The 27971-nt window shown below is 41.6% G+C and overlaps 1 protein-coding gene and 1 long non-coding RNA gene across 3 annotated transcripts in view; both read left to right on the top strand.

The window, feature by feature from the left end:
- LOC307120570 (GTPase IMAP family member 8-like) overlaps positions 1–9870 on the top strand; it is a 32923-nt gene extending 23053 nt beyond the window's left edge. For both annotated transcript variants that reach the window (XM_079807671.1, XM_079807672.1), the window contains 2 exons: positions 7492–8124; positions 8369–9870. In XM_079807671.1, coding sequence (XP_079663797.1) covers positions 7492–8124; positions 8369–9507 — 1772 coding nt within the window. In that variant the 3' untranslated portion in view covers positions 9508–9870. The remainder of the gene's footprint in view (positions 1–7491; positions 8125–8368) is intronic.
- The window catches only part of LOC307121078, a 65346-nt gene extending 40281 nt beyond the window's left edge, over positions 1–25065 (top strand). Inside the window, exons 3-6 of the long non-coding RNA XR_013815924.1 lie at positions 22687–23736; positions 24129–24195; positions 24325–24406; positions 24796–25065. This is a non-coding gene — a long non-coding RNA (uncharacterized lncRNA). The remainder of the gene's footprint in view (positions 1–22686; positions 23737–24128; positions 24196–24324; positions 24407–24795) is intronic.
- Positions 25066–27971: the final 2906 nt, after the last annotated feature.

Raw genomic sequence — 27971 nt, 5'->3', positions numbered from 1 at the left:
CCGTGCGGACCAGTATGTGTTTGTGCTGAAGCAGCTTCTTGAAGCGACTTAGCGCAAGACGTACTGCCATTAACTCCAGGCAATTAATATGCCAATGCAGCTGGGGCTCTGTCCACAGACCCGAGACTGCATGCCCGTTGTACGTGGCCCCCCAACCCGTGGCTGAGGCATCTGTGAATACCACAACATGCCTGGACACCTGTCTTAAGGGCACTCCGGCCCGTAAGAACGAGGGGTCGGGTCGGACCAAGGGTTGAAGGTTTGGCGACAGTACGGGGTAACTAGGACCTGATACTGGCCGCTCTGCCACGCCCACCTCGGGACTCTGTCGTGTAGCCAGCGCTGAATCAGTCTCATATGAAGCAATCCGAGTGCCGTTACCGCGGCTGCAGATGCCATATGCCCCAGGAGCCTCTGAAAGAATTTCAGTGGGACCGCCGTCGAAGGCCCGGGGGCGTCCTCTAGCCTCACACTGCCCCCTAGCGAGAAGAGAGGAAGACTGGAGTGGCAAGGCCCAGGGGCGTCGCGCACAACGATCTTGGGGCCCAGGGACATAGGAAACTGCTCTTTTATTGACAATGTGGGTACTACTGAGCTCCGAGGAGTTAGTGGCAGATATGTTATGTTGTTGGCCCCCCGGTCCACCTCCGGGGGGGGGGAGTGCGGACACCATCTCCCTCCGAGCAGATCCATCCGTCCCTGGGCTGCCCGTCTCAGGGCCGCTTACCCTTACGTTTACCGGCAGACTTAGCGGGGCCCTGAGCGGGTTGGGCGGCCCCCTTGCGTCCGGTGCCCTGCTTCCCGGGTGGAGGCTGCTTGGGTTTAGCAGGGGCAGAGGCGGATGAAGGAGGACGCCCTCGGCGACGAGCAGGAGGAGGCGCTGGACCCGGCGGAGGGGTGAAGGCAGCAGTGGTCCGCCGGGGCAGGATGTTCTTGATCGCCTCCGTCTGCTTCTGGGCCACTGAGAACTGTTGGGCTAAGCTCTCGATGATGTCGCCGAAGAGGCCGGCCTGACTGACAGGGGCGTCGAAGAACCGCACTTTGTCGGTTACGCGCATATCAGCCAGGTTCAGCCACAGGTGGCGTTCCTGGACCACCATAGTGGACATCGCCCGACCCAGGGAGTGGGCAGCGACTTTCGTCGCCCAGAGAGCGAGGTCCGTCGCTGTCCGCAGTTCCTGCATGATCCCTGGGTCGGCACTAACCTCGTGCATCTCCTTGAGCGCTTTGGCCTGGTAGACCTGCAGGAGCGCCATGGCATGCAACGATGATGCGGCTTTCCCGCAGGCGGCGTAAAGGCCTGTACACACCGGGACGAATATCGCGCGCGCTTATCACCACGGCGCGCTCGACCGGAGGTATCCCCACATAGCCGTTAGCCGCACCACCGTCGAGGGTAGTGAGGATGGAGGAGTCAGTCGATCGATGGCGGGCGCTGTAGGGCGCCGACCACGACTTTGTGAGCTCCTGATGCACCTCCAGGAAGAATGGCACTGGGGCGGGGCGCTGAGAACCAGCACGGGCCGCCCCGAGATACCAATCATCCAACCGCGAGGGTTCGGGACACAGTGGAGGGTTCCACTCGAGCCCGACACTCGCGGCGGCCCGGGAGAGCATAGCCGTAAGCTCTGGATCCGGCTCGGACAACGCTACCACACCCGAAGGGGGCAACACAGCCGGGTCGTCATCTCCAGAACCCATTAGCTCATCCTTCGATGCAGCCAGCGAAATCATGTCCTCAGCCGGAGCCCCAAAGGAAACGGCCGGCCCCCCGTGGGAAGAACCAGCGCGCTCCTCCGGCAGTTCCACCGGCGCAGCGGAGGGTGGGAGGGGCCCATGGGGTTTTTGGCCCGTCGGGGAAGCCCTGACCGTCACCCTCAGATCTCCACCAAAGGCATCAGCCAAAGTAGCAGCCCTCTGCTTTGCAGCGGGAGGACCACTAGATCGGGGGATGCGCAATGGGACTCCACCCCGTCTGAGGTATTCGAGCCTAGACCTAAGCACTGCGATGGTCATGTTCCCACAGTGGGAACATGAGTCATTCACGAACGCTGCCTCAGCGTGCTTAACGCCCAAACACGTGAGACAACGATCATGACCGTCAACTGGGGACAGAAAGCGACGGCATCCAGAAACACACGGTTTGAATGACATCTTACATTTAGTCATTTTTAGCAGACGCTTTTAAATGCTTGAAAAAGACGCAGGGTCAAACCGTGTATTTTGCTCTTTTAGGAATGAAAAATGGTCTTTTATAGTGCTGAAGCACTCAGGGAGATGGCCGCGGCTCCCCGCGGTCCGATAGTGCAAGCCCGCGGGTGAGCACTCAAAGGAAAACGCCCAGCGAACCAACAGGAAGTCCTTTTGCAGCCACTCGCTGACTCGCGCCGTCACGCCAACACCCGGAAGAGCACTCTCCAGACTTGTCTTGAACTCTTGCTCGTAGAAACAGTCTTGTGCGTTAAGCAACAAAACCATCGGCTCCGAAGTTGAAAGCGGTATGCGTTGTTCACTTCCGTGTTTTATACCTGCGCTGCGGGGCGGTGCGTGAACCGCATGCAAATGTTTATTGGCTCATTTCTATACACTCGAAGTAGATTGGTCTCTGAAAATAGATCCCAATTCGTTGGTCAGTTCCGACGTACGTCGAACGTGACCGGCTGAAAGGGAACAAGCTGATACCAAGGTATTTAGGCCTATAATTATAACATTTGTTCATGAAAAATCATGATTCAATTATTTTTTTTATCGAAAGTAAGGTTAATAATTAGAACCCTGTGAAATCCATTATTTATTTATTTTTCCTAATTCCGTTTTAATTTTCCTGGATTCCGTTTTTATTGAACTCCATTTTAATGGTTAAATTATTATTATTATTTGTCTAATTAATTGAAATAATGAAACCAATTACAGCTTTAGGGCCCTATGAAATACGTTTTCCCCCATCCAATTCCATTAAATTTTTATTTTATTTTATTTTTTTACCAAATTCTGTTTTAAAATAAGACATACAATATTACTTTAATTTAACTTTTAATCATAAGAAATTAAACAAACTGTTTTGTCAAACAACATGCTGCACTGAACTTTATTGATCAAATTAAAACATGGAAGAAAACGTGATTATTCCTTAAATTAAGTTTTAATAATATTGTATTATTATTAGTATTATTATTACATTGAGACTTATCTAAATTCTACTGTACAACAGTAATATATATAGGCTATTTTTGGCTGTCTATTAACGGGTTCTACTGCTTTTCGGGGTCCGGGCTTTTCCTGTCCGTGCAATATGCACATCCTTGAATGAGCGTGGATTTCTAGCGTAGGCCTCATTACTTGAATTTCTTAGATAATATATATGGGTTGACCCATTTCAGAGGCAGCTGAAATCTGAATTCGAATGGACTGTGAATAAATCTCTCTACGAACGTTATGTGACTGACATAAGCGCAAGAATCAGTCACACAGTCTCACGCACAGAGAAATATTGTAAGTTACATTTTTAACAAACAGAATAATACTGCATCACAAATTCAATATAGCCTACATTTTAGGTATGTCTTTTAACTATTACTAGTATTTTGAAAGACTAAAACATGTGCTTTATCATGAACCATTATTGGCTTTTACATTAAGTCAACTGTCACTTTACTTTGTGCGAGGCCCTGGTGAGGTGCAAGGCCTTGTGCGGTCGCACACTTGGCACAGCCCTTGCGACGGTACTGTGTGGAGGTAGGCAACTGTGCTACTCCACAGCGCTCCGTAGCGCGCTCATAACAGAAGCGACGTGGTTGCAACGCTGCAACGCGCGTGCGGTGTGTTTTTCCAGGCGCGCCTAGCTCGCGGCGAGATGAAAACTCAACTTTTCAGAATGCCGCAAGCCCACCGCAGGTCATGTAAGAAAAACCAAACGATCAGCTTCGGCCTTCCCGTATAACAAGCTCGGCCGAAAAGCTGATCATAACTGAACACTAGGGCAGATTTGTATTTCTCATCTCGTAAGGGGGGGGGGTGTTAAGGGACCTGGATAATGGATAGGGGGCGCTGGCCCAAAAAAGGTTGAGAACCACTGGTGTATTGCGTGCCTCATAAGAGTCCCATGAAACATGACAAGATCCATCGTGCCATTTGTTCTCATATATGGATTTATTACCGTGTCAGATCAGCTAGATGCAAAGAATATGTGGAAAACAATTCAAGACGCAGGAACGTCCTTTTATTAGACATCACGTCCACACAGGTTAGTGACATTAACTCACACAGCTCGCTGTTTTACTGTGGTGTAGCCGAGTGGCTCTTTTGGATCGCCAGCCTGTTAAAACATGAAGAAAATCTAACCTTTAAACCTAGCACTACGTTTTACTTTTATAAATCTTATCGCAGCTTTTCTCTCTCTTAATGTAGACACGAGAGAGATAGAAAGATGTTAATCCATTTATTGCTTAAAGCGCACATTTTAACGTATCGCAATCAGCATGCGGACAGTTTTCTATTGACTAGAAACTGGAAACGTTCGGTTTGATTATTTTCTGATAATGTCTGTCGTCAGTTACAACGCTGTTTAACAAACGTGAATGACGCCATCTTGTGTCAAGTCAAGTCAAGTCAACTTTATTTATATAGCGCTTTTAACAATGTAGATTGTTTCAAAGCAGCTTTACAGTGTCCACTTAGCGACTGTATTGAAAATGACTACTTGTCTTGTTGCCAGGACAATAGTTTTTTTTATTTTGCATTATAATGGATTATAATTTATAACTTAAGGCTGGATGTATCCCTTACATCTTAGGACTTTTATTACAAACATATTTTGTCTAATAAAAAAAAAGGATTTTTGAATATATCTTTTTTTGTAAGACATAAAATGACTTGAGACTCGACTCGGACTCGTGAATAAAGACTCCAGACTCGACTCGGACTCGTGAATAAAGACTCCAGACTTGACTCGGACTCCAGATGAAAGACTTGTGAACATCTCTGGCTCATGAACTGCAGTCCTGTGATAGTTACAGTCATTTTATGTGTCTACTGCACTGGAACAATTATTTATTATTTTTAGTGATCAGTTTTGTTTTGGTCAAAGCTTCTAAAATGCTTGTACATAAAGAACTGGAATATGTTTGAATAGAGTATCAGACATGGACAGATAGACAGTGTGCAGCTGAATTCAGTCTTCAGACTCTCACTGTTGTTAGACTGTTCACCCAAAATTAATAATTCCGCTCTCCTTGCCATTTCATGTTGTTCCAAGCCTGGGTATGTTTTCTTTCCTCTGTGGAAAACAAACTGACATGTTTAATCGAACAACCAGGTGGTTCTTTTCGAGTTGACAGCCTTTATGTTGAGGTCAGTTGAATGTGACCTGTTTTGGGATGCAGAGGTGGGATTGGGATAAAGTAGCTCAGTGTAAAGAACAGATCAAAAATGAAGCTTTTATGAACTGAAAATCTTTACTTGTGCTTGTTCAAATCATGATATCTGCGAGATCTTCTTTGTTTGCATATAGCCAGAAGCCCAGCTCACTCAGCACTGTAGAGTCATGTTGTGTTGAGGGATGAGGACTTTATTAAATGCCAAACAAACAAAACACAATCAAAACTACATCATAGGGAAAAATATACAGGCTAGGCAAGGCTTAACACACTGGGAACATCACACATGTAGAACTTTAGACAAAGATCTGTTATAGGACAGAAAATAAATTGGCAAGGAAATGTGGAGGGTAATGAGGGAGAACAGGTGGGGCAAATGAACAAATGAGAGAGAGGCCAAGACATTAAGGCCCTTTCCACACGAACACAGGTATTTTCGAAACCGCAGCTTTTTCTACGTGGTTTGGCTGTTCGTCCACACGCAAACGCAGTATCCGGTTACTGAAACTGGACTTTTTGGAAAACTCCGGCCAGGGTGAAGATTTTTAGAAACTCCGGTTACAGCGTTGTCGTGTAGACGGTGAAACCCGAGATTTCGGCTTGTTAATTCGAAGTGTGCGCCGCTCTCTCCTTTGTTTGACGTCAGGTTGTGCGCCGTTAACGCTTTTGTTTACATGAGTGGAGTCTATGCAATGGCGGACGTAGCTTTTATTAACTCTGCTAACAGGGCTTATCATGTATAAAGATACATGCGCAGTTATCTCATTGTATTGCAGAACAGAGGCGCCAGAATGCAGTAATACAAAATAGTAAGGCAAGTGTGTGAAGCTTCAGTCCACTTGGGCCCTGCCCCTGTGTACAGTTACCTGTCACTGAGTCCAAAGTAAACTTGTAGAAGGTTTTCACTGAGCCCATGGCATCCCTCAGTGCATCGGTGCCGTGGATGGGACCCATGTGGAAATCAGGCAGCCAATCATAGCATGGTTTTACGTTTTCATGTGGACAGAGATTTTTTTAAACCGCGCTTGTGTGGACACGTTTTTTAAAACGGAGGAGGAAAAACTCTGGTTATAAAAATACCCGTGTACGTGTGGATTAGGCCTAAGACAGGAGATGTTTTGGATGAACTATTCCTTTAAAGCAGGGATCCTCAAATCTGGCCCACGAGATCCACTTTTCTGCAGAGTTTAGCTCTAACCCTAATCAAACACACCTGAACATGCTCATCAATGTCTTCAGGATCATTAGAAAATCACAGGTGGGTGAGTTTGATCAGGTTTGGAGCTAAACTCGGCAGCGCATTGGCCCTTCAGGGCCAGATTTAAGGAACCCAGTCATAGGCCCTGTCCCAAATGGCACCCTAAACCCTCACGGTCTTCCTCTGAGTCTGCACTTTCACGACATAATGTCGCTTTGACTGCCGGGAAGAAGTCCGCTGTGTAACCTGCACCAGTGCGGGCTCGGCAGAAGTGCGCATCAAGGGTGCATATTGACCTCAAAGGGGGCGCTCGCGAGCACCCTTCTGAGACCTGAAATGACAAATGGGACACCCTGCGGTCTCGTGGACTTAACGGACATGCGCACACAGCGGCCATTGTAAGTCCACAAGACCGAAAGTGCACATGAAGTGTGCCATTAGGGACAGGGCCATAGATCCATACGTAGGCCCTGTCCCAAACACGTTGACGCAAACGTACAGAACTTTAACTACTTTCTTTGGGACATTTCCTTTAAAAATGAAATTAAACCACGATGTCCTCAGTGACTCAAATGGCGGGACTACATTTTTATACATCCCAAAACACAAAATGTATGCCTATTTGGCGCAAACATTTTTAAACTCCAGCTGCTACAGTAAGGATACAGAAACGGAGGACTCTGTGCTTCTCAGGGCCGTGTCTATGCTAATAGGGCAGCTCATCACCGACTGTGGGCGGGGCTTCCTAGGGGGGAATCTGAATCAGCCCGTTCAAAGAAACTGCTTCTGGTTTATGGGAATTATCATAGTTTGCAAATGCTTTTTGTAGCCAGGTTGCAGTTATTCCGACATGTTGTGAATGCATGAATTTCTTTTAATTTAAAACCACATTGTTAAACTAGTTTGTTCCATTGACAGTTCCTGAGGGTGTGAAGCTGAATCTGGCTCTGTGTGGGAGTGACAGAAGATTAAAATCCTTCATATCAAACCTGATCCTGAACCAGAGCGAGAGAGGACCAGAGCTCAGCTCAGAGTGTGTGAGGAGAGACGTGCAGCTTCATGGACGTCTGATCTCTCTGGTGGAGCTTCCAGCTCTGATCAACTCTCAGCTCTCAGAGGAGGAAGTGATGCGTCAGACTCTCCGCTGTGTGTCTCTCTCTGATCCTGGAGTTCATGTTTTCATCCTCATTATTCCTGATGGTCCACTTAATAATGAAGACAAAGCAGAAATTGACAAAATCCAGAAGATATTCAGCTCAAGAATCAACAAACACATCATGATCCTCAAATACCAGAATCCAGAGCATCAGACAGCAGAACTAAATGAAGAACCACAGTCTGTCGTTGAGGGGTTTGGAGGACGGCATCATCTCATTGGCCCAAACACACAAGTGTCCATGTTGATAGAGGAACTGAAGCAGATGGTTGAGGACAATAGTGGTGTTTGTTTCTCCACAGAGACATTGTGGGATGCACAGATGGAAAAACTGCAGAAATGTGAAGAAATGAAGAAGAGAATCCATTCATTAGAGACGTGGTTTCAGTCACAAGGTAATGCTCAGAAAATCTGCATGGATTAATATGATTGGATATTAATTAGTAAAACAAAACAATAGCAGTATATCCAGAGTTCAGAATAAATATCATGATTTGCACATCATGCTGCAGTTTAAATTATACACAATATTCTCTGATGACCTGGATGATTGACAATCTTCTCTTCAAATTCAAAATATTGTTAATATAATATGATATAATAAATATAATATAATATGTGCATTTGATTTATCTTTAGATTCAAGAGAAAGAGCAGATGATCTGAGGATTGTACTGTTAGGAAAAACTGGAGTTGGGAAGAGCGCAACTGGAAACACCATTCTAGGAAGAAACGTGTTTATATCAGACATATCTCAAAAATCTCTTACTAAAGAGTGTAAGAGAGAATCAGCTGAAATCAACGGCCGATACGTGACTGTGATCGACACTCCAGGACTGTTTGATACTAAAGTCAGTAATGAAGAAATCCATAGAGAAATCACCAATTGCATCTCTATGATCCTGCCAGGACCACATGTGTTCATCATTGTGCTCAATTTGGGACAACGATTCACTCAAGAGGAGGAAAAATCTGTGAAAATCATCCAAGAGATGTTTGGTGAAAACTCTTTAATGTACACCATCGTGCTCTTCACCAGAGGAGATGATCTGAAGAACAAAAGCATTGAACAGTGGCTGGGAGAACCTGGATCTGTGATCCGAAACCTGATTGAAGCGTGTGGAAACAGATTCCACGTTTTCAATAATAATCAGACTGGAGACCGAACACAAGTGTCTGATCTACTGAAGAAGATAGACGACATGGTGAAAGAAAATGGAGGGAGTTACTACTCATGTAAGATGTTCAGAGAAATGGAAAGAGAAATAGAAGAAAAACAGACGAAGATCCTGATGGATAAAGTGGAGCAACTGAACCGAGAAAGAGAAGAACTGATGAACAAACACGAAGAAGAGAAAAGGATGATGGAGGGAGAAAAACTAAATCAAGACAAAGAGAGAAAGAGAAGAGAAGAGGAATTTAGAGAGAGAGAAGAACGATATAAAAGAGACATTAAAGAAAGAGATGAACAAGAGCGAAAGATGCAAGAGGAGATAAAGAGAGTACAAGAGGAATGGGAGAAACAGAAACAACAGGAAAGACAAAGAAGAGAAGAGGAGGATGAGAGAAGAAGAAAGAAAGAACAGGCAATGTGGGAAGAATATAATCAAGCAAAAGAGAGAATGGAGATGATGATGGAGAAAGAAAGACAGAATCATGACAGAGAGAGAAAGAGAAGAGAAGAGGAATTCAGAGAGAGAGACGAACAATATAAAAGAGACATTAAAGAAAGAGAGGAATGGGAAAGAAAGATGCAAGAAGAGATGAAGAGAGAATGAGAGAAACGAGAGAGACCCTAACCCACGCAAAAGACAAAGAGAAGAAGAGGAGAAAGTCTTTTTATTCAAGTCAATACCAAATCAAGTTGCAAGTCATCAACACGATCTTAATCCATCCACAAAGCCATTAGTGCTTGTTGCCCAAATTAGTGTCACAGTATTAATTACTATACTAAATTTATATTAGCCTTTTAAAAAGTGTTTGTCTTCCCTGTTCAATGTCATGTGAGACGAGGTATTGACTATTTTCCGTGAGGGTTCTCATCTTTCTTAATTAATCTTTCTGCCTAAGGATTGTGATTGAATGTGTATATATTAGTAAATGTATTTTGTGTTTTAAATAAGCAATAAAAGCTATAGTTGATTGCTTGTTATCAGGGTCATGTGTGCTGGCATGTAGTCAGAACCTGTCAGATTAACACTTAAATTCATCCATTTCTCCTGAAAGACATATAGGGTTCCACTTTATATTAGGTGGCCTTAACTACTATGTACTTAAATCAAAAAAATTAAAATGTACTTATTGTGTTCATATTGTATTGCAAAACACTTTTGCTGATATTGAGCCAGAGTGTGAGTGAGGACCAAGGTGAAGCCGGTGTGAGTGAGGGCCGAGGTGGAGCCGGTGTGAGTGAGGACAGAGGTGGAGCCGGTGTGAGTGAGGACCGAGGTGGAGCCGGTGTGAGTGAGGACAGAGGTGGAGCCGGTGTGAGTGAGGACAGAGGTGGAGCCGGTGTGAGTGAGGACAGAGGTGGAGCCGGTGTGAGTGAGGACAGAGGTGGAGCCGGTGTGAGTGAGGGCCGAGGTGGAGCCGGTGTGAGTGAGGACAGAGGTGGAGCCGGTGTGAGTGAGGACAGAGGTGGAGCCGGTGTGAGTGAGGGCCGAGGTGGAGCCGGTGTGAGTGAGGACAGAGGTGGAGCCGGTGTGAGTGAGGACAGAGGTGGAGCCGGTGTGAGTGAGGACAGAGGTGGAGCCGGTGTGAGTGAGGGCCGAGGTGGAGCCGGTGTGAGTGAGGGCCGAGGTGGAGCCGGTGTGAGTGAGGACAGAGGTGGAGCCGGTGTGAGTGAGGACCGAGGTGGAGCCGGTGTGAGTGAGGGCCGAGGCGTAGCCGGTGTGAGTGAGGACAGAGGTGGAGCCGGTGTGAGTGAGGACAGAGGTGGAGCCGGTGTGAGTGAGGGCCGAGGTGGAGCCGGTGTGAGTGAGGGCCGAGGCGTAGCCGGTGTGAGTGAGGGCCGAGAGTGAGGGCCGAGGTGGAGCCGGTGTGAGTGAGGACAGAGGCGTAGCTGATGTGAGTGAGGACCTAGGTGAAGCCGGTGTAAGTGAGGACAGAGGTGGAGCCGGTGTGAGTGAGGACAGAGGTGGAGCCGGTGTGAGTGAGGACAGAGGTGGAGCCGGTGTGAGTGAGGGCCGAGGTGGAGCCGGTGTGAGTGAGGACAGAGGTGGAGCCGGTGTGAGTGAGGACAGAGGTGGAGCCGGTGTGAGTGAGGGCCGAGGCGTAGCCGGTGTGAGTGAGGACAGAGGTGGAGCCGGTGTGAGTGAGGACAGAGGTGGAGCCGGTGTGAGTGAGGGCCGAGGTGGAGCCGGTGTGAGTGAGGGCCGAGGCGTAGCCGGTGTGAGTGAGGGCCGAGAGTGAGGGCCGAGGTGGAGCCGGTGTGAGTGAGGACAGAGGCGTAGCTGATGTGAGTGAGGACCTAGGTGAAGCCGGTGTGAGTGAGGACAGAGGTGGAGCCGGTGTGAGTGAGGACAGAGGTGGAGCAGGTGTGAGTGAGGACAGAGGTGTAGCCGGTGTGAGTGAGGACCGAGGTGGAGCCAGTGTGAGTGAGGACCGAGGTGAAGCCGGTGTGAGTGAGGACAGAGGTGGAGCCGGTGTGAGTGAGGACAGAGGTGGAGCCGGTGTGAGTGAGGACAGAGGTGGAGCCGGTGTGAGTGAGGACCGAGGTGGAGCCGGTGTGAATGAGGACCAAGGTGGAGCCGGTGTGAGTGAGGATAGAGGTGGAGCCGGTGTGAGTGAGGGCCGAGGCGAAGCCGGTGTGAGTGAGGACAGAGGTGGAGCCGGTGTGAGTGAGGACCGAGGTGGAGCCGGTGTGAGTGAGGACCGAGGTGGAGCCGGTGTGAGTGAGGACAGAGGTGTAGCCGGTGTGAATGAGGACCGAGGTGGAGCCGGTGTGAGTGAGGACCGAGGTGGAGCCGGTGTGAGTGAGGACAGAGGTGTAGCCGGTGTGAGTGAGGACCGAGGTGGAGCCGGTGTGAGTAAGGACCGAGGTGGAGCCGGTGTGAGTGAGGACCGAGGCGGAGCCGGTGTGAGTGAGGACCGAGGTGGAGCCGGTGTGAGTAAGGACCGAGGTGGAGCCGGTGTGAGTGAGGACAGAGGCGGAGCCGGTGTGAGTGAGGACAGAGGCGGAGCCGGTGTGAGTGAGGACAGAGGTGTAGGCGGTGTGAGTGAGGACCGAGGTGGAGCCGGTGTGAGTGAGGACTGAGGCGAAGCCGGTATTTGGATGAAAAGGGAATGGGAGGCTGGGCAAGACCATCAGCGATAATGGAGACTTGGCCATTGTGTGCACTAGTTTAGGCACTGGATCTGTGGTGGGCATTCACTGGGTCTCCCAGTCAGTGGTGGTCAGCTACAACACCAATAAGTGGTAAGGACTCTCAAGACATCAGAGAATGGCTTCTCTCCACGTTCCACCTTTAACTTCTGGTAAATCTAATGATCTGAATATCTGGTAAATCTAATCGGGCGAGGGAGAGATAAACTCCACTGCAAGAGTGAACTAAAGGACTTAAATTCACAAGATACTGCTACAATACAAAACAGGTGCGCACCAATCAATCAGACAATGAATCACAATGACAACCAAAACGAAAACAGGAAATAATGCGATAAACTAAAGATCCTTGAAAATGCAACTAAAACAATGATGAAACAAGACACTCACCCCCAACAGCTTCTCAAACAATTAAGAAGTTTACATTTTGGATCAGTAGGACATAGTTTTAACATGGGGATCAGAATTGCTTCAAAAGTGGCTAACAGCACTCTGTTAACACAAAGAAGAGCACAGACTCATCATCTGTTGCACTTCATTTCCACCATCACACAGTACAACAACAATCAGTCAAGCAATCAACGAGGTAGAGGGCGCCCTCTAGAGGAACTCAGGGGAATTTATAGTCCAGGTCTCTTCTCTGGTCCAACCACCAACAGTCTCACATTACATCTAGGACCAATCCTAAAAGAGGAAAAAGAAGACAACAGAAACAACAACAAAACCAATATAACGCCTTACATTATAAATTAAATATAGATTAATCCTTCTGTTTGTCTTCTGTTTGTTTAACATTATGCACACAGACAGCAGCAGGTTTATTAAGCTACTGTCACTTTAAGACCTAATGCAATAATCCAATTAATATATTGACACACATCTGATTTTCTCCCAATGGTTTATGTTTATTTAAGGCATAACTGACTGAGTTTACCTGAATACTCACCTAGATGAGTACTTCTCCGGTTCCGGTTCTGGGTCCGGTTCTGGTTTGGCTGCCTCGAGTGGAGTCTCCACTCTCTCTCTGAATGTCTCGTTAATGCACGGCCTTTTCCTTCTGACCCTCTGATCGCCCGACACTCCACTCTCCACTCTCTCTGCTGGTCGTGTTGCTGTTTGCAGACGGCGTCGTTGCTCCTTCGGCTGAAGTTGTGGGTGTGTTCGCTGCACAGCTCAGCTGTTTTAAAAGTGACAATACCTCGGATAATGCTGGCCAAAAAGTTAGTTTTTCTTTTCCTCGTCGTTAGTGGCATTTACAGCATGTCATTAACATACTCATCATCTGTTTGCCAGACCATAAACTGCCATCCATGTCTTGACTGGGATTTATGAGTATTGTCACACACTGGGGATTCTAAGCAGATCACTCTACGTCCAATGCTCTACCAGGCATTTGTGTGATGAATATCGCACTACCGCGCACTGTTTTCCATCTATCTGGACCAGTAGATCTGTCGTTCAAAGGATGCTGTCTTCATGTCGTTTGAGAATTACTGCTTCATTAAGGTCCCTGGCCAGGCAGAATTGTCACTGCTATGATGTTAAATCTGGTGTGTGCCTGTCACAGAACTTTTCACTACTAAATTGCCGTTTACTGACTGAAAAAGCATCCTTCCTCAATGATATAATTACTGATACTCAACTGGATATGTTGCTCCTCACAGAAACCTGGCAGTCACCAAATGACTACTTTCATCTAAACCGCCTAACTCCATCTGGTTATAAATATTTGTCTAAGCCACGTCTCTGTGGTAGGGGTGGTGGCCTAGCAGTTATCTATCACAATACAATGAAAATTGTCATGACTAAATTCCATAATGTAAAATCTTTTGAATACATAGCTTTTAAAGTGCTTGCTTGCACCACTCTGCTGATCATATTAATATATATTGTCCTCCTAAGTCTCTGTCAGATTTCTTTTCTGAACTCAATGAACTACTCACTCTGGCCTATATGCTATCGTCCCATGTTATGCTGCTTGGTGATTTCAATATCCATTTTGACTCTGTCTGCTCTAATGCCAGTGACTTTATATTAACTTTGGACGATTTCAATCTTGTACAACAACTTACCTCTTGGCTAGCAGCTATCGGCATCACGGGTAGTGCTTTAACTTGGTTTATATCATATCACACTGATAGACAATTTTTATTTCTATTCATAACTTCAAATCTTCTCCGTGTTCTCTCTCTCAGGGTGTTCCTCAAGGCTCTGTTCTTGGACCACTTTTGTTCAATATTTATCTGTTACCTCTTTTTCACATTATTCGTAGTCATGATCTCAACTATCATTATTATGCTGATTACTTGCAAATGTACATATCAGCCCGCTCCATCTCTGCTCTGCCCCTGGACTCATTGAATACCTGTATTGCTGACATTAAAAACTTGTTACGTAGAAACTTCCTTAAATTTAATAACGATAAAACTGAGATTATTGTTTTTGGTCCACCATCCCTATTTTAAAAAGTCTGAATTGAGTCTATTGATGGGGCTACATTTATTCCATCTCACACTATTAAAAATCTGGGTGTAACATTTGACTATTCACTTACATTTCAAGCTCATATAAGTTCTATTACCAAGACTGCATTCTACCACCTTCGTAACATTGCCCGACTGCGACCTGCTCTCATCACTAAAGATACTGAAACTCTAATCAATGCTTTAATAACCTCACGTCTCGACTACTGTAATTCACTTCTTATTGGGCTTCCCGCTAGAACAATCACTAGACTACAAAATGTACAAAATTCTGCTGCCAGATTCATCCATCTATTCAAGAAATCTGATCACATTACCCCTTTGCTCTATAATCTACATTGGCTACCTGTTTCTGTCCGCATCCAGTATAAAATTCTCTTGTTAACTTTTAAACATCTTCATGGACTTGCTCCCCATTATTTATCTGAACTTCTGCAATATTATTCCCCTCCTTGCTCTCTCCGGTCATCTGACTTAAAACTGCTTACTGTACCTCATTTTCATCTTTCAACAATGGGCGGAAGATCATTCAGTGTTGTGGCTCTGAAACTCTCTTCCTCTTCGTGACACTGCTACTATATCCTCATTCAAATCTCAACTAAAAACATATCTTTACTTACAGTATTTCCAACCCTCCTCTGTTTAGTGTTCTGCTTTTTAGTTACTGTATATATGTATATCTATGTTCTATATTGATGCTGTGTATGTGTTATTTTCTTGTACAGCGACCTTGAGCTTGGGAAAGGCGCTATATAAATAAAACATATTATGATTATAACCATTGTGTGCAAGGTCCACATTAAGAAGTTGTTTGATACTTATTGTGCTCAAGGACATCCCATGCTTTATTCTCTCATTCATGCATTTTTCTTTATCAATAACTTTAGTCAAGTCAAGTCAACTTTATTTATATTTTTTTCCTAAAAGCGCTAACAGGAAAATAATGCAACATAATTTTATTCAGCCGTATAGCCATTCTGGAGAAAAAATGTAATCAGTTCATTTCAATTATCATACAGTGACAGTGTGGGCTTTAGATCAGTAATTAGAGCAGTAATTTAGTTTATATGGTCAATTTAGTTTAATAATTCGATTTATTTCGATATTTAGTTGAAAAATTGTGTGTCCCCAACTGAGCAAGCCAAGCCAGAGGCAACAGTGGCAAGGAAACCAAAACCCCATCAGGTGACCTAATGGAGAAAATAAACCTTGGGAGAAACCAGGCTCAGTCGGGGTGCCAGTTCTCCTCTGGCCACAGTTTACAGTTTTTTACAACCACTTTGGCACTAATTTCAGAACCTTGACGTCATTTTTCAAAACTCTAGACACAAAACTTACAACCAATGATCGAAATGCAAAACCAATTTGACTACATTATCTATGGATGTAATATTTCATCATCATTCTTTACGCATCAGTATTCACTCTACTACTGCTGCAGTACTTTTACAGGGATGTATTTACATGTAGTACCATAATGAAACATGTATCACCTATTTTGTACTACGATATTTAATGATTGTACGAACAATGACACAGTGAAACAATCGGTTGCTTGTGTGTGGGTGATCTAAATTAACGTTTCAATGGTATTTCACAGTAAAATTGTTTTTTTGAACCAATGATTGTGCAAGTGCAAGATTTCTTTAAAGATATGAATGCACAATGCAATGTTTTGAGCATTGGACAGCCTGTGTTACAAGTGATGACCGTTGTGAGTTTTGTGTCTAGAGTTTAGAAAAATGACTTCACGGTTCTGAAATTAGTGCCAAATTGATCGCAAAAAACTGTAATGTACTGAGTTGTTTGAAACACTGTCCGCGAGACATGTATTAAATATCTTTGCGAGGGACTCGTGGGAAAGCAATATACTGTATATATACTGTATATATATAAAATTTCCTCCCATCCTACATTTTTTACACCACCATCCCTTTAGGGGCTCTGTATTTTTTAGATACTAGTACCTTTTTAAAAGATACTTGTACTCATTCATTAGTTACTACTACTTATTATTAGATACTAATATTTATTAAATAGATACTAGCACTTATTCATTAGATACTAGTACTTATTCAATAGATACTAGTACTTATTCATTAGACTAATAAATAAGTACTAGAATCTATCGAATAAGTACTAGTATCTAATGAATAAGTAATAGTCTAATAAATAAGTACTAGTATCTAATGAATAAGTAATAGTCTAATAAATAGGTACTAGTATCTATTGAATACCTACGAGGAGCATGAAAATACATACTAGTTTGTTTTAAGGATTAAATGTTAAAATGGCTTGACATGGTAGGTACATTTACATAACAATAAGAGAGGCAGACTTCCCATCTTAGAGAAAACAAGATTCGGAAGAATATTCCAAAATGAAATGGGATTTGTTAAGTAACCAATTTTTCTTGAAAGTATTATTTAAGGAAGTACAAAATAAAGTTTTAACCACCACACTCATATTTATGAATAACCACAGACTTTTTGACATAATTCCTCTTATGCTTCCACAGTAAGTCAAATAGCATTCTGTCAATGAGGAGAGAGCGGGGTCAGTCATTCTTGAGGTGGGTTCGTCCTCTCAGAGATACATCGCTTGAATTTCCTATTCGATTTTTCCTGGGTCAAAGTTCAGTCTACATCTGACGTCATCATCTTTACACCAAGATAGGTCACATGTGACTGAACTGGAATACCATAAAGAGAGAGAGAAGGACAGGTTTTAACAGCTCACATGTATCAAGATTTAAATTTAAACCGGAAGCTTTAAAGAAAAATGTAATGTGTTGGATTGCAATCTGTATCTGTGATTCCTCTATTAAAAACAGGGTAATGTTGTAGGCTAGCGGACTAATAAGTATATGTTTGTTGGGAATAGTAAGTACTTGACCAACAAACCCATGACAAACCCTTGACAACTTAAACACCTGATTTATGGTTGATGGCACAGTTGGAGCGCTTATAAATTTATAGAGTGGACCACCAAACACAAGCTTTTTGAGAAATAGAAAAATAAAATAGAAATCTACAAAAAGATTCAAAAAATCATCATTAACCAACTCTGTAGTTTAATCAATCTAAATCAAGTCGGATATGATTTGCTATATTAATAACTCAAGACACACTTAAATCTTTTGGCCAAAGCCCAAGCTAATATTTTATAATCATTATTGAGAAGACATATATATATTTTTTAGTTTTTTTAAGTTTGGGTAAGAATTAGGAGCCCTTGTGTTAAACTAGAAGGCAAAGATTCTGACTGAATACTCTCCAAAAACATCTCTAGAAGGAATGGAGCCAATTCTTCAGCAAAACAAGCTGCTCATCTTTAGATATTGATTTAACCTCCTTTAATGACTGAAAGAAAAGAAAGGCTGAACCCTTGCATTAATTGGATTTATATAGTTCTGAATAAATAGTTATTCCTTGCCTCCTTGCGGTGCAGTTAGAGAATTGAGATGTTCTTCGAGATGGCTTTCTTTGATCAGTGTCCATGTCATGGGCTGGAGGACGGAGGAGCGAGGAAATGAGGAAGCATTAAGAAGCACCCAAGGTCTTCGGGATAACTTGAATACTAAAGGTAGGTGTGTTGGTGGAGGTTGGAGCTAAACTCTGTAACCCTCCAGAATCACAGTTTGACATCCCTGACTTCGAGCCTATTACTGAGCATTAGAGCGCCACCCTCTGGCTGAATCACACAAGGACACTAAACCTCTTCCAAAAGTCCATCTGTTCAAGAGACTAGAATGTATAACTTACTAGGTTAATCATAAACCAAGCCAGGTGTGGTGTAGATTAGCTCTCGTCTTTCACCTTTTATCTTTCGATTTTGATTTTAAGGTGATGGTGTTGAAATGGCGTCGAGTTCAGGTAAGAATCATATTAAGACACAAATATAGCCAATGAAGGCATGTTTCCTCGATGATTTGTTAATTGTTTATGAAATATTAGCCAAAGTAGATAATAGTTTACTTTGTTTAGTTATTTTACGCTAAAAGTGGCATTGAACACCAGGAAGAAACTAAATAACCGGCGTATAAAAGGCTGCGTCACATACTAAATTACACATCAATTCAGTTATTTAGGCCAAGATTATTTTTGTTCTGCGTTTTTAATTTCGTTTTTATTTGAATCGTTTTCGTCGGTTTCAAATTTGCAATACATTTCTTATAATGTAATTAATTGTGTTTGTTTTATTTTTTGTTTTTATTTTGTGAAGAGATTTCTTGTTAGTTTTTATATATTTTAGTGTCAGTATTAGTTTCAGGAATTAAAGTTTAGCAGAATTAACAGAACATTTCAAGAGTTTAGAGGAAAACTAGACATTTAAATTTAAGCTTAACGCAAACGTAGCGACACAAACTTAAAGCATGTTGAGATTGATCAGATGTGTAATAGTAAAAGTATGCAAATATATGACAAAATGAACCAATCGTGTATTTTTACTCCATAAATCTACACAATCTGCGATTGAGGATCCCTATGCAGTGTTCACTTCTCCATGAGCACGTGACGGGATATATGCTGAAGTTCACTTCACTGGACAAAATGCGTACATTAACCCTGCAACGTCACCGAACACAGACCACAATTGAATTACATAAATACACATACAGATATTGCAATTCAGAGGCTCGTTTTAAAGAGAAAATCATTGTGCAATGCGACCAGTGTTGGGGAGATTACTTTGGAAATGTAATAGGTAACAGGTTACAAGTTAACCCCTTTTAAAATGTAATAAGTAGTGTAACTATTTAAATTACTCTATTAAAGTAATGTAACTGATTACATTTGATTACGTTTTGATTACTTTTCTACATTTCCAGCAGTGGAACTCATTTTTATCACCCTAACCCTAACTCTCAGACAGGTTATATCCTAAAGCTTTCAGAGGCAATGTGGATTGATGTGATTGGCAGACATGGTGCGCTGCAAATTCAAACAAGAGAGCCAATCAAAGCATCAGAATAGCATCGCTTTACTAAACGGCCTTTAAATGGCAGGAGGCATTGTGCACATCAAAAACAGGCAAAGCAGTAAATTAATATTATTCAACAAATCCTAGCTTTTTACTGAAAATATTCAGATGTAACTCCCTGATTACAGTTACATTTATTTTGTAATTAGATTACGTAATCTAAATAGATGTAACTAGTTACTCCCCAACACTGAGTGCGACTGCAGTACTTTATTATCTGTGTTATATTTAATATTTATCAATTGGGCTATGCGCATTAGCGAATTATGCCTAAGCTCCTCATCAAGAGCGATCACAAATGCTATTAAAGGGTTAGTTCACCCAAAAATGAAATTGATCCCATGATCCCATTTACTCACCCTCAAGTCATCCTAGGTGTATATGACATTTTTTCTGAAAAATGTCCTGGCTCTTCCAAGCTTTATAATGGCATGGGAAGGCCGTTTCTGTTTTTAAATCCATACAAGCACATCCATCCATTATAAACGATCTCCACACAGCTCTGAAGGGATAATAAAGGCCTTCTGAAGCGAAGCCATGCGTTTGTGTAAAAATATCCATATTTAAAGCGTTAAAATTAGGGATGGGCATTTTTCCAATACATTGTATTCAAATATTTGGGCTCATAAAAAAACGAATATTCAAATATTCGTTTATTTAAATTATGTTATTTTGAGAAAATGAGAAAGATGTTGTTGTTTTTCTTATTCATCAAGTTGTCGTCACCATTTCTGAACAAACGTATGGTAATATACACAACAAGCTTATTATATATTAAGGTTTTCATTCAGTTCAGAACATTAAACAATATGCGTAAACAAAAAATATAGGCCTAAAGAACAAAAGTATTATGAACTCAAGCAGCGCGACTAATAAAGCAGAGTGCGCCAGTTATCGTGCAGAACGTACATATACACTTGAGTCAGAATATGGTTATCGTGTTTATATTGTTGCACATTATAATGTTGAGAAAAACAATATCGTGTGGATGATGATATTCTAGGGTGAGAAAACATATAAAAACATAAACAGATGTTGCAGAGATACATAAACCCTTTTCCAACAGAATGAACCAGGTGCTAGTTCAGAGCCAGAGCTTGTCCTAGATCAGGGGTGGGCAACAGTTTTAGTCTGAGGGCCACAGTTACTTTGGCAAAGTAAACGGAGGGCTGCACTTTGGACAGTTGCAATTAAACATAGTTACATGATTAAATCGTACAAATTAATTAAATGCAGATATGTATAAGGCTATAGTTACTTTGACTTTTGCCAGCCTATTTCAAGGCCTAATATATATATTTCTGAGGCCTGTCTGACATAGGCAACTCTAAAGTTACAATAACTGGATTTACTTTCAAGGATTAATTTACTACACTACCCTGCATATTGTTCAACTGTCATTCATGCCAGCTGTAGCTATTCAATATCGAAAACTATTAACAAAACTGCAAATGTATGTGTGCAGGTAACATTAACATACAGACTTCAGGCAATCTGGCTTGGAATTATAAAATTGAATTGGGGATACCTTCATCACTAAATTAAAAACATATTCAGCTTATTTCACATGTTATTGTTGATTTTTTTGTAATTTCTTTTTTAACATATGTTGTTTAAATCTTTTATAAAATAGAACACAAGTTAAGTGCAGATCAACTTCATCACACGTATATTTGCTTGAAAGATAAAGAACAACATGGAATAGTCCAATGCGTCTCACAGAATTTAAATTTGATTTAGCTGTATCATCATCACCATCTACAGGACATGCATGCAGTATGAAATGCAGTATGAAATGGGGCACGTGAAATTGTTAAGGGGGCTTAACGTTATACCATCAATGATCAATACACACTGATAACTAGCTTAATAAAAAGATAAGCCAGCGTCATTTATTATGCATATATTAACCCTTGTTTCACGCTTAATTTTAATATTCTAACTGACTCCCCAGTGAGTTTTTTCAAGGCGATTCCTATTTTAGATTGTTCCCTCTTAATGTTTCCATGGCGATGCGTCATATTTGTCACGTGACACCGCACCCACAATAACACTGTATTACAGATGCATCGCTTTTATTCCCAGAGAATCAGGGTCATCAGTTTCTCCCGAAATACGTGCAAGAAAGTATAACACACCATAAAGTGTGTATCACATGCAAAAAACATTTTGGCGTATAAATCTAATGTAGAAACAAATAATTCAAGGTTAAAAAGAAAGTTTACATTAAGTATATATCATGCAGACCCTCTATCTATCTACCTTTGTATTTATTGCATTGCATATTGCATGGTCAGCGGTGGCAGATTGATAAGCAGACATGCTATTTATGACTGGATGTAAATTTTGATGCTTTGTGGTAAAAGTGGCTCTCCTATTAATTTTGTCCTATCAGTGTGACTCTCATGAATAAAATAGTGAAGACCACTGCTCTACGTGAAAGTTAAAATCACAGACAATCAGTGCTTTATCGACAGTGTTCAACAGGTCTGGAGAAAATCTGCAAACTCTTTTAAGAAATCAACATAGGGCCCTGGCGGTCTATATACGGTAGCAAAGCAAGAGATAATAGGGATTTTTTCCTTATATCTGAGAGTGTAACATTTAGCACAAGCACTTCAAACGAATTAAACCTGTGTCCTGTTCTCTGAGTAACAAAAATAATATCTCTATAGATAGTTGAAACACTGCCACCACGACCAATTAGACGGGGCTCGTGCGTTTCTTTGTTTTGAATGTTTATGTGTGTGACTACTAGGGATGCAACAATACAGTTAGTCCACGGTTCAATAAATACCTCGGTTTTTAACCACGGTTTTCGGTTTGGTTTGGTTCGGTTCTGATGGCTTGTCACATAAATTTTTTGTTATTCTATTCTTAGGCGACAGGAACAGCAAGAGGTTAAAGAGAAAAAAGACTATTTTTTATTGCAATACTCTTTCTTTATTTTACGTAAAATAATTTAAAAACCTTACTTAAACTTAAAACTTTACTCAAAAAAACATTGTACACATTCCTAGTGTATTGTATAATATACAATAAACATATATAAAGATTTACACTGGCAGCTCAGAGCAGTACAGCAGCATTTAAGTATGCAATTGAATGAATAAATGTAAAACACTACATAGAATTCACTATAAAATATACACTGATTCTTATTAAAGCTACACTGTTAGCAATTGATGTAATTTTTACAATAAATTTCACAACAACGTATTGTATTCACGGTTTTCCTGTAAATGCAAATGCATGACGGGAAATTTTTGGTCAGTCCTGTAATATTATTGTAACTACACTGTAGAAGCGTTCTTTTACAGCAACCGCATAGCATTGTGGGATCGCTGCTGTTTGAATTTCGAAATTTACGCGGCCAGCCGGCCAACGGTACCAGCAGTATTCAACCATTTTTGGAAGAAGGAACATCTCAGGTATGTAACATGACATTTATTTTATAAGTCTATGGATATATTAATACCGGTGATCTGAGTGAGTGCTGTTTGTTTAGTTTGGTCTATTTCCGTGACATTAGCGTTAGGTCCCGTTACTAAAATTAGCTCGCCTCGACTCGCTCGCTCCCGGTAGAAACCTGAACTGACCGCGGTGAAGTTGGATAGAGTAAGACGCGAACTTCACCGCGGCCCTGAACGGCCAACACCGAAGGAATCATATACTAACGTAGACAAACTGAGCAGCAGCTGTAACACCGCCGCGGGAGTAAATTAGCTGCACATCGGCTCCTAGCTGGATTATTTCAGACACGAATTTGTTGTCAATTATATCAGAACCAGAGCTGTTGATCTGAACGTCATCTCATCGGCTCGCCTTGTTACCTCGACGGGTAACGTTACAGTCACAGTTACCTTACAGCCACAAGGCACGAGATTTTCACAATGGAAAAGCAAACATGGGGAATACAGTTGAGGCGAGCTGAACTAGTAACTAATGGAAAACCACCGCAATGACGATAGCTCAAAAAACGTTAGCATCATTAACATTGGCCTACTAGACTAACGTTAGACTGTAAAAATAAGCATTAGTAGCCCGGTCAGCTTCCTTAGCACAGGTTATTATTGCATTGATCACCGGTCAGGCTATTGTAACATTATTATGACTTCTGTTTTGCTGTCTTGTAATTGACAACAGGTGTGGGTGAAGTCTTGGATGTCTATTAAGTAAAGAATGGCAGCAAGACCATCTACATTATTAAGGCTCATGTGAGTATAACTTGCAAATACACACACACACTTACTTTGGCTCGTTCTCTCTTCCAACAGTTATTTTGTAAATTGTTTGTGCAATACCATTGTGTTGATAATATAGTCTTCACACAGACTATCTATTCAAAATTATTCTAATATTCCATAGACAGTCTGAACCGCTATAGGGAGTTGACTGGCTAACATCCTTTAACTGTTTTAGATGGTGTAGCATACATACAGTATATTAAAAATATTAGCCATTTTTTTTCTTCTGTGTTGAGTGGACCATTTTCTTTGTCTCAAATTATATATGGCTGCCTGGCATACTGTGTGGAATATTAAAATAATAGTAATTGGAATTTGCTGTGTAATTTACCTTTTGTAATGTTTACATTTTTATTCCCTAGCCCAATGCCACAGCTGCTGATATCCAGAGAGAGACCCTGCCCAGTATACCTTGCTTAATTGTGCAAGGTATATTCTTCCCTTTTTTGTTTAATAGCACTGTGCTGGAATTCTGCATGCCAACATCACCACTTGTGTGTGTTTATGTCGTGCAGTTTTCTAGTGCTCTTATAGTTATCATATTGTAATGCATTTCAGGAGAGACACTATGCGGACCATGGAACGACATCAACTTGCAGTATCCTAAAGAGGCCTCAAGAACTCTTGAATTTGTCCAAAGGTATGTTTAAACTTAAATTAATTAATTAATGTCAAATTTTGTGATGTTAAACAGCTCTCTGTCAGACTCTTCTGTTAAATAAATGTCCTGCAGGGGAATGAATACCAACTCTAGATAGAACAGACACTTAACGGCAATAGCTGGGTCTCCATCCAACTTTTTAATGTACATTTTAACCATTTGAAAAATAAATCCTGACTGGAAACTGTTCAAATTCACATAAAATATTCTAATGTGAAGTTGTTGTAATATATAAATTGTTAATGTTAAATACATCAAGGTAGTTTTCTTCTATGAGCAAGTAGGAATTAGGTAACTTTTTATTTTTTTAGACTGTATTCATCAACAGATATGAAAACTTATGAAACTTTTTTTTCTCTCTCTCCCAGGCGGGCAGCAAAGCAGAGAAGAGACACAGGCTCAACACAACTGTCTGCACCCTCTTAAGAACTCCTGGACTTTTGAGTTGATGGGCTAGTAGTGGTGTGAGCCTTTATAGTAAACCCCCACCTCCCCCTGATGATGGGCTCTCTGGACATCTGGAAATGAGCTGGATTCTCCCGTGAGACTGTAATTTTTGTATGAAAAAAAAGTGGATACTTTTATAAGTGTGTAATGTGTTGTTGCATAGTGTGTTAATAAAACAAAGAAAAGAGGCCATTGTATTGTTGTTAATTGCGGAAGACAGAAAATTACAGTATTTTATTGTAATATTTACAAATAACAGGAATATTTCATTGTAATTCTGTCCTGTAAAATTACAGGAAATTCCTGGCAACTGAGTTGCAGTAAATTTACAGGAAATTATAATAAATTACAGCATTTTACTGTAATAATCACAGTAGTATTGCTGTATAAATACAGTACTTTATTGTGTTAAAAACAGGAAAAATACTGTATCTTACTTGCTGTAAATTTACGGCAACTAGTTGCCAGGAATTTCCTGTAAAATTACAACAAATTTTTAACAGTGTACTGTATTAGTTTTTCAGTCAAGAGCAGAGAGTGATTTTCTCTTTGTCTTTTGTTGTTGTATTAACATTAAAGGGATATTTCACTCAAAAATTAAAATTCTGTCATCGAGAAATGAATACAGGTTTGGAACAATATTAGAGTGAGTAAATAATGACATCGTTTTATAGGTGAACTGTCCCTTTAAGGACCGCGTGTTCACTATAGGCTGCCCTGTTGTCAATTTAAGACCTCCATGCATCTAATATACAGACACGATTGCGATTTTACTTTCACTTTAGACATAACCGACTGTGTTTATGTTAACCTTGTGTGTATTTGACAGTATTAGCGCAGTAAGATGACTCAGTAATCTGTGTTTGACAAAACAAAGTGTTTGACAGGCGTTTAGTGCGCGCGCTCTGAAAAGCGCATGTTAAAACCGCGTACGCGAATGAAACCGGCAAGGCTGTAAAACGCATGCAAATAATGAACTTTGGTGATTGTGAATAACTCTAGTGTTCCGTGAGTATAACTCTACCACTAACGTGCGATGTGAATGTATGTCACGTTGTTCAGTATTGGGATGGAGGCAAATTATAGAATTTGTAGAAAAATAATTAATTAAATGCGAAACCGAAAAAAACGCAATTCACAAGCGCGTATTGAACCGTGAAGGCCGTAGCGAACGCTTCAATATTATATTGAGAATTGTGGCATCCCTAGTGACTACATTAATGTGATGTGCGGCATCTGTGCAAACCGAATTTCCCATGGGATGAATAAACTGAACTAAACAAAGTCCATGATAAAAGTGTGAGGTGTGGGGGTGAGCAGTATGAACAGTATAAAATGATATCTATGGAAAGTACATAAAACATTAAAACCCAACGTGTGTGTGTGTGTGTGTGTGTGTGTGTGTGTGTGTGTGTGTGTGTGTGTGTGTGTGTGTGTGTGTGTGTGTGTGTGTGTGTGTGTGTGTGTGTGTGTGTGTGTGTGTGTGTTTGTGTGTGTGTGTGTGCTTTTTTCAGTGAGTGATCTGAGGATTGTTCTGCTGGGAAAGAATGCATCAGAAAACAGTCGAGTGGGAAACATTATACTGGGAACAGCAGCGTTTCTCAGTGAAGCTTCATCTCATTCACAGCAGAACAGTGTGAGAGTCAGTGGAGAGGTGAAGGAGAGACACATCACAGTCATCAACTGTCCTCATCTGCTCCAGCCACATCTCTCACCCCATCAGATCACACAGAGAGTGAGAGAGTGTTTATCTCAGTCTGCTCCAGGACCTCATGTGATCTTACTAGTACTGCAGTATAAGGACTTCAGTGATGAGGACATGAGCAGAGTGAAAACTGTGCTGAACCTCTTCAGTGATCAGGCCATTAAACACACTATAGTGCTGACTACTGATGAAGAGACACGTGCAGCCAAATTTGCTTCTGCGGTAATGAATAACACTGTTACTAATGTAATAAAGGAGTGTGGAGGAAGACATCTTCAGTTTGATGCAATAAACCCAGGATGGCGCTCTGAGATGTTCAGAAGGATTGAGAAGATACTCAAGGAAGAACATGAAGAATTCCTCATCTGTAACATGTATGAGGATGGAGGTGATGGATCATCAGTGGATGGAGATCCGAGCAGATCTGCAGGTTCAGTCCGAGTAGACGGCAAAAAGGAGGATGGAAAACTCAAAAATAATACAAAAACAGGAAGTGATGGAGGAGGTTTGTTAAAGTATTTTTTTCTCATGATAATACCTCTAAGAATATTCTCAAAAACTGTTTTTTTGACTTTTTCCCTGCCATTGACTGAATTTTCCGGCTTTCCATGTTATCACTGTTATACGGTAGAGGGCGCTATGACACATCTTCTGATTAAAACATCTTCAGAGCAGAAAACAAGCAACAGAAGCATTGCTTATGCATGTTTGTAGTCTTTGATAAAACATAATTTAAGTTCCTCAGCTTTTTGTTCAAAATGTTTTTTATGAAACTTATCCACATTCAAGTGTTGATAAAAAAAGAATGCATTAAGCTAGAATAAAACTCTTTTGTTTTGTTTAAATGTAGAAGACCTGTTCTTTTCTTTTGATAAATTGCATATTCAGATATCCATACACATTTTTTTTTTCTTTTTATTCTGGGGGCCATGCAAGTTTTGTGAATATGGTCAAAATTTATTTAGTAAATGCTGGCGGGGAAAGCGTTTAAAGTTACAGTGTCGTAGAGACAGGAAATGACAGTATGATACAGTATGACTTGAACTGTTATTTATTCTTTTACTAATCTGTTTTGTTTAGGTTTAAAAGCTTCAAAATAAAAAATAGAGTATCAGACATTCCAGATGAAAAAAGTCCACTAAAATACACATTATTTCAGTACACTTAGAGCACTTTAAGTACATTATGGAAGTATACTATTTTCATGCACTAATTTTGTAGATTGATACTTTAGTTGTGAGAATAGTGACCTTCTTCACCACTGCAAGCACTTCTTCACTGCTGCAGAACTGATGCACGCACACACACACATCCGCTCAACTACCACACACCCTTTCCCTCACCTGTTTATGCCTCTATTGGAGAAGCGGGTGCACATGCGACCCCGATAGA

This window comes from Gobio gobio, assembly GCF_949357685.1.
Source record: "Gobio gobio genome assembly, chromosome: 24".
NCBI lineage: Eukaryota > Metazoa > Chordata > Actinopteri > Cypriniformes > Gobionidae > Gobio > Gobio gobio.
This window is presented reverse-complemented; position numbering and strand designations above follow the sequence as displayed.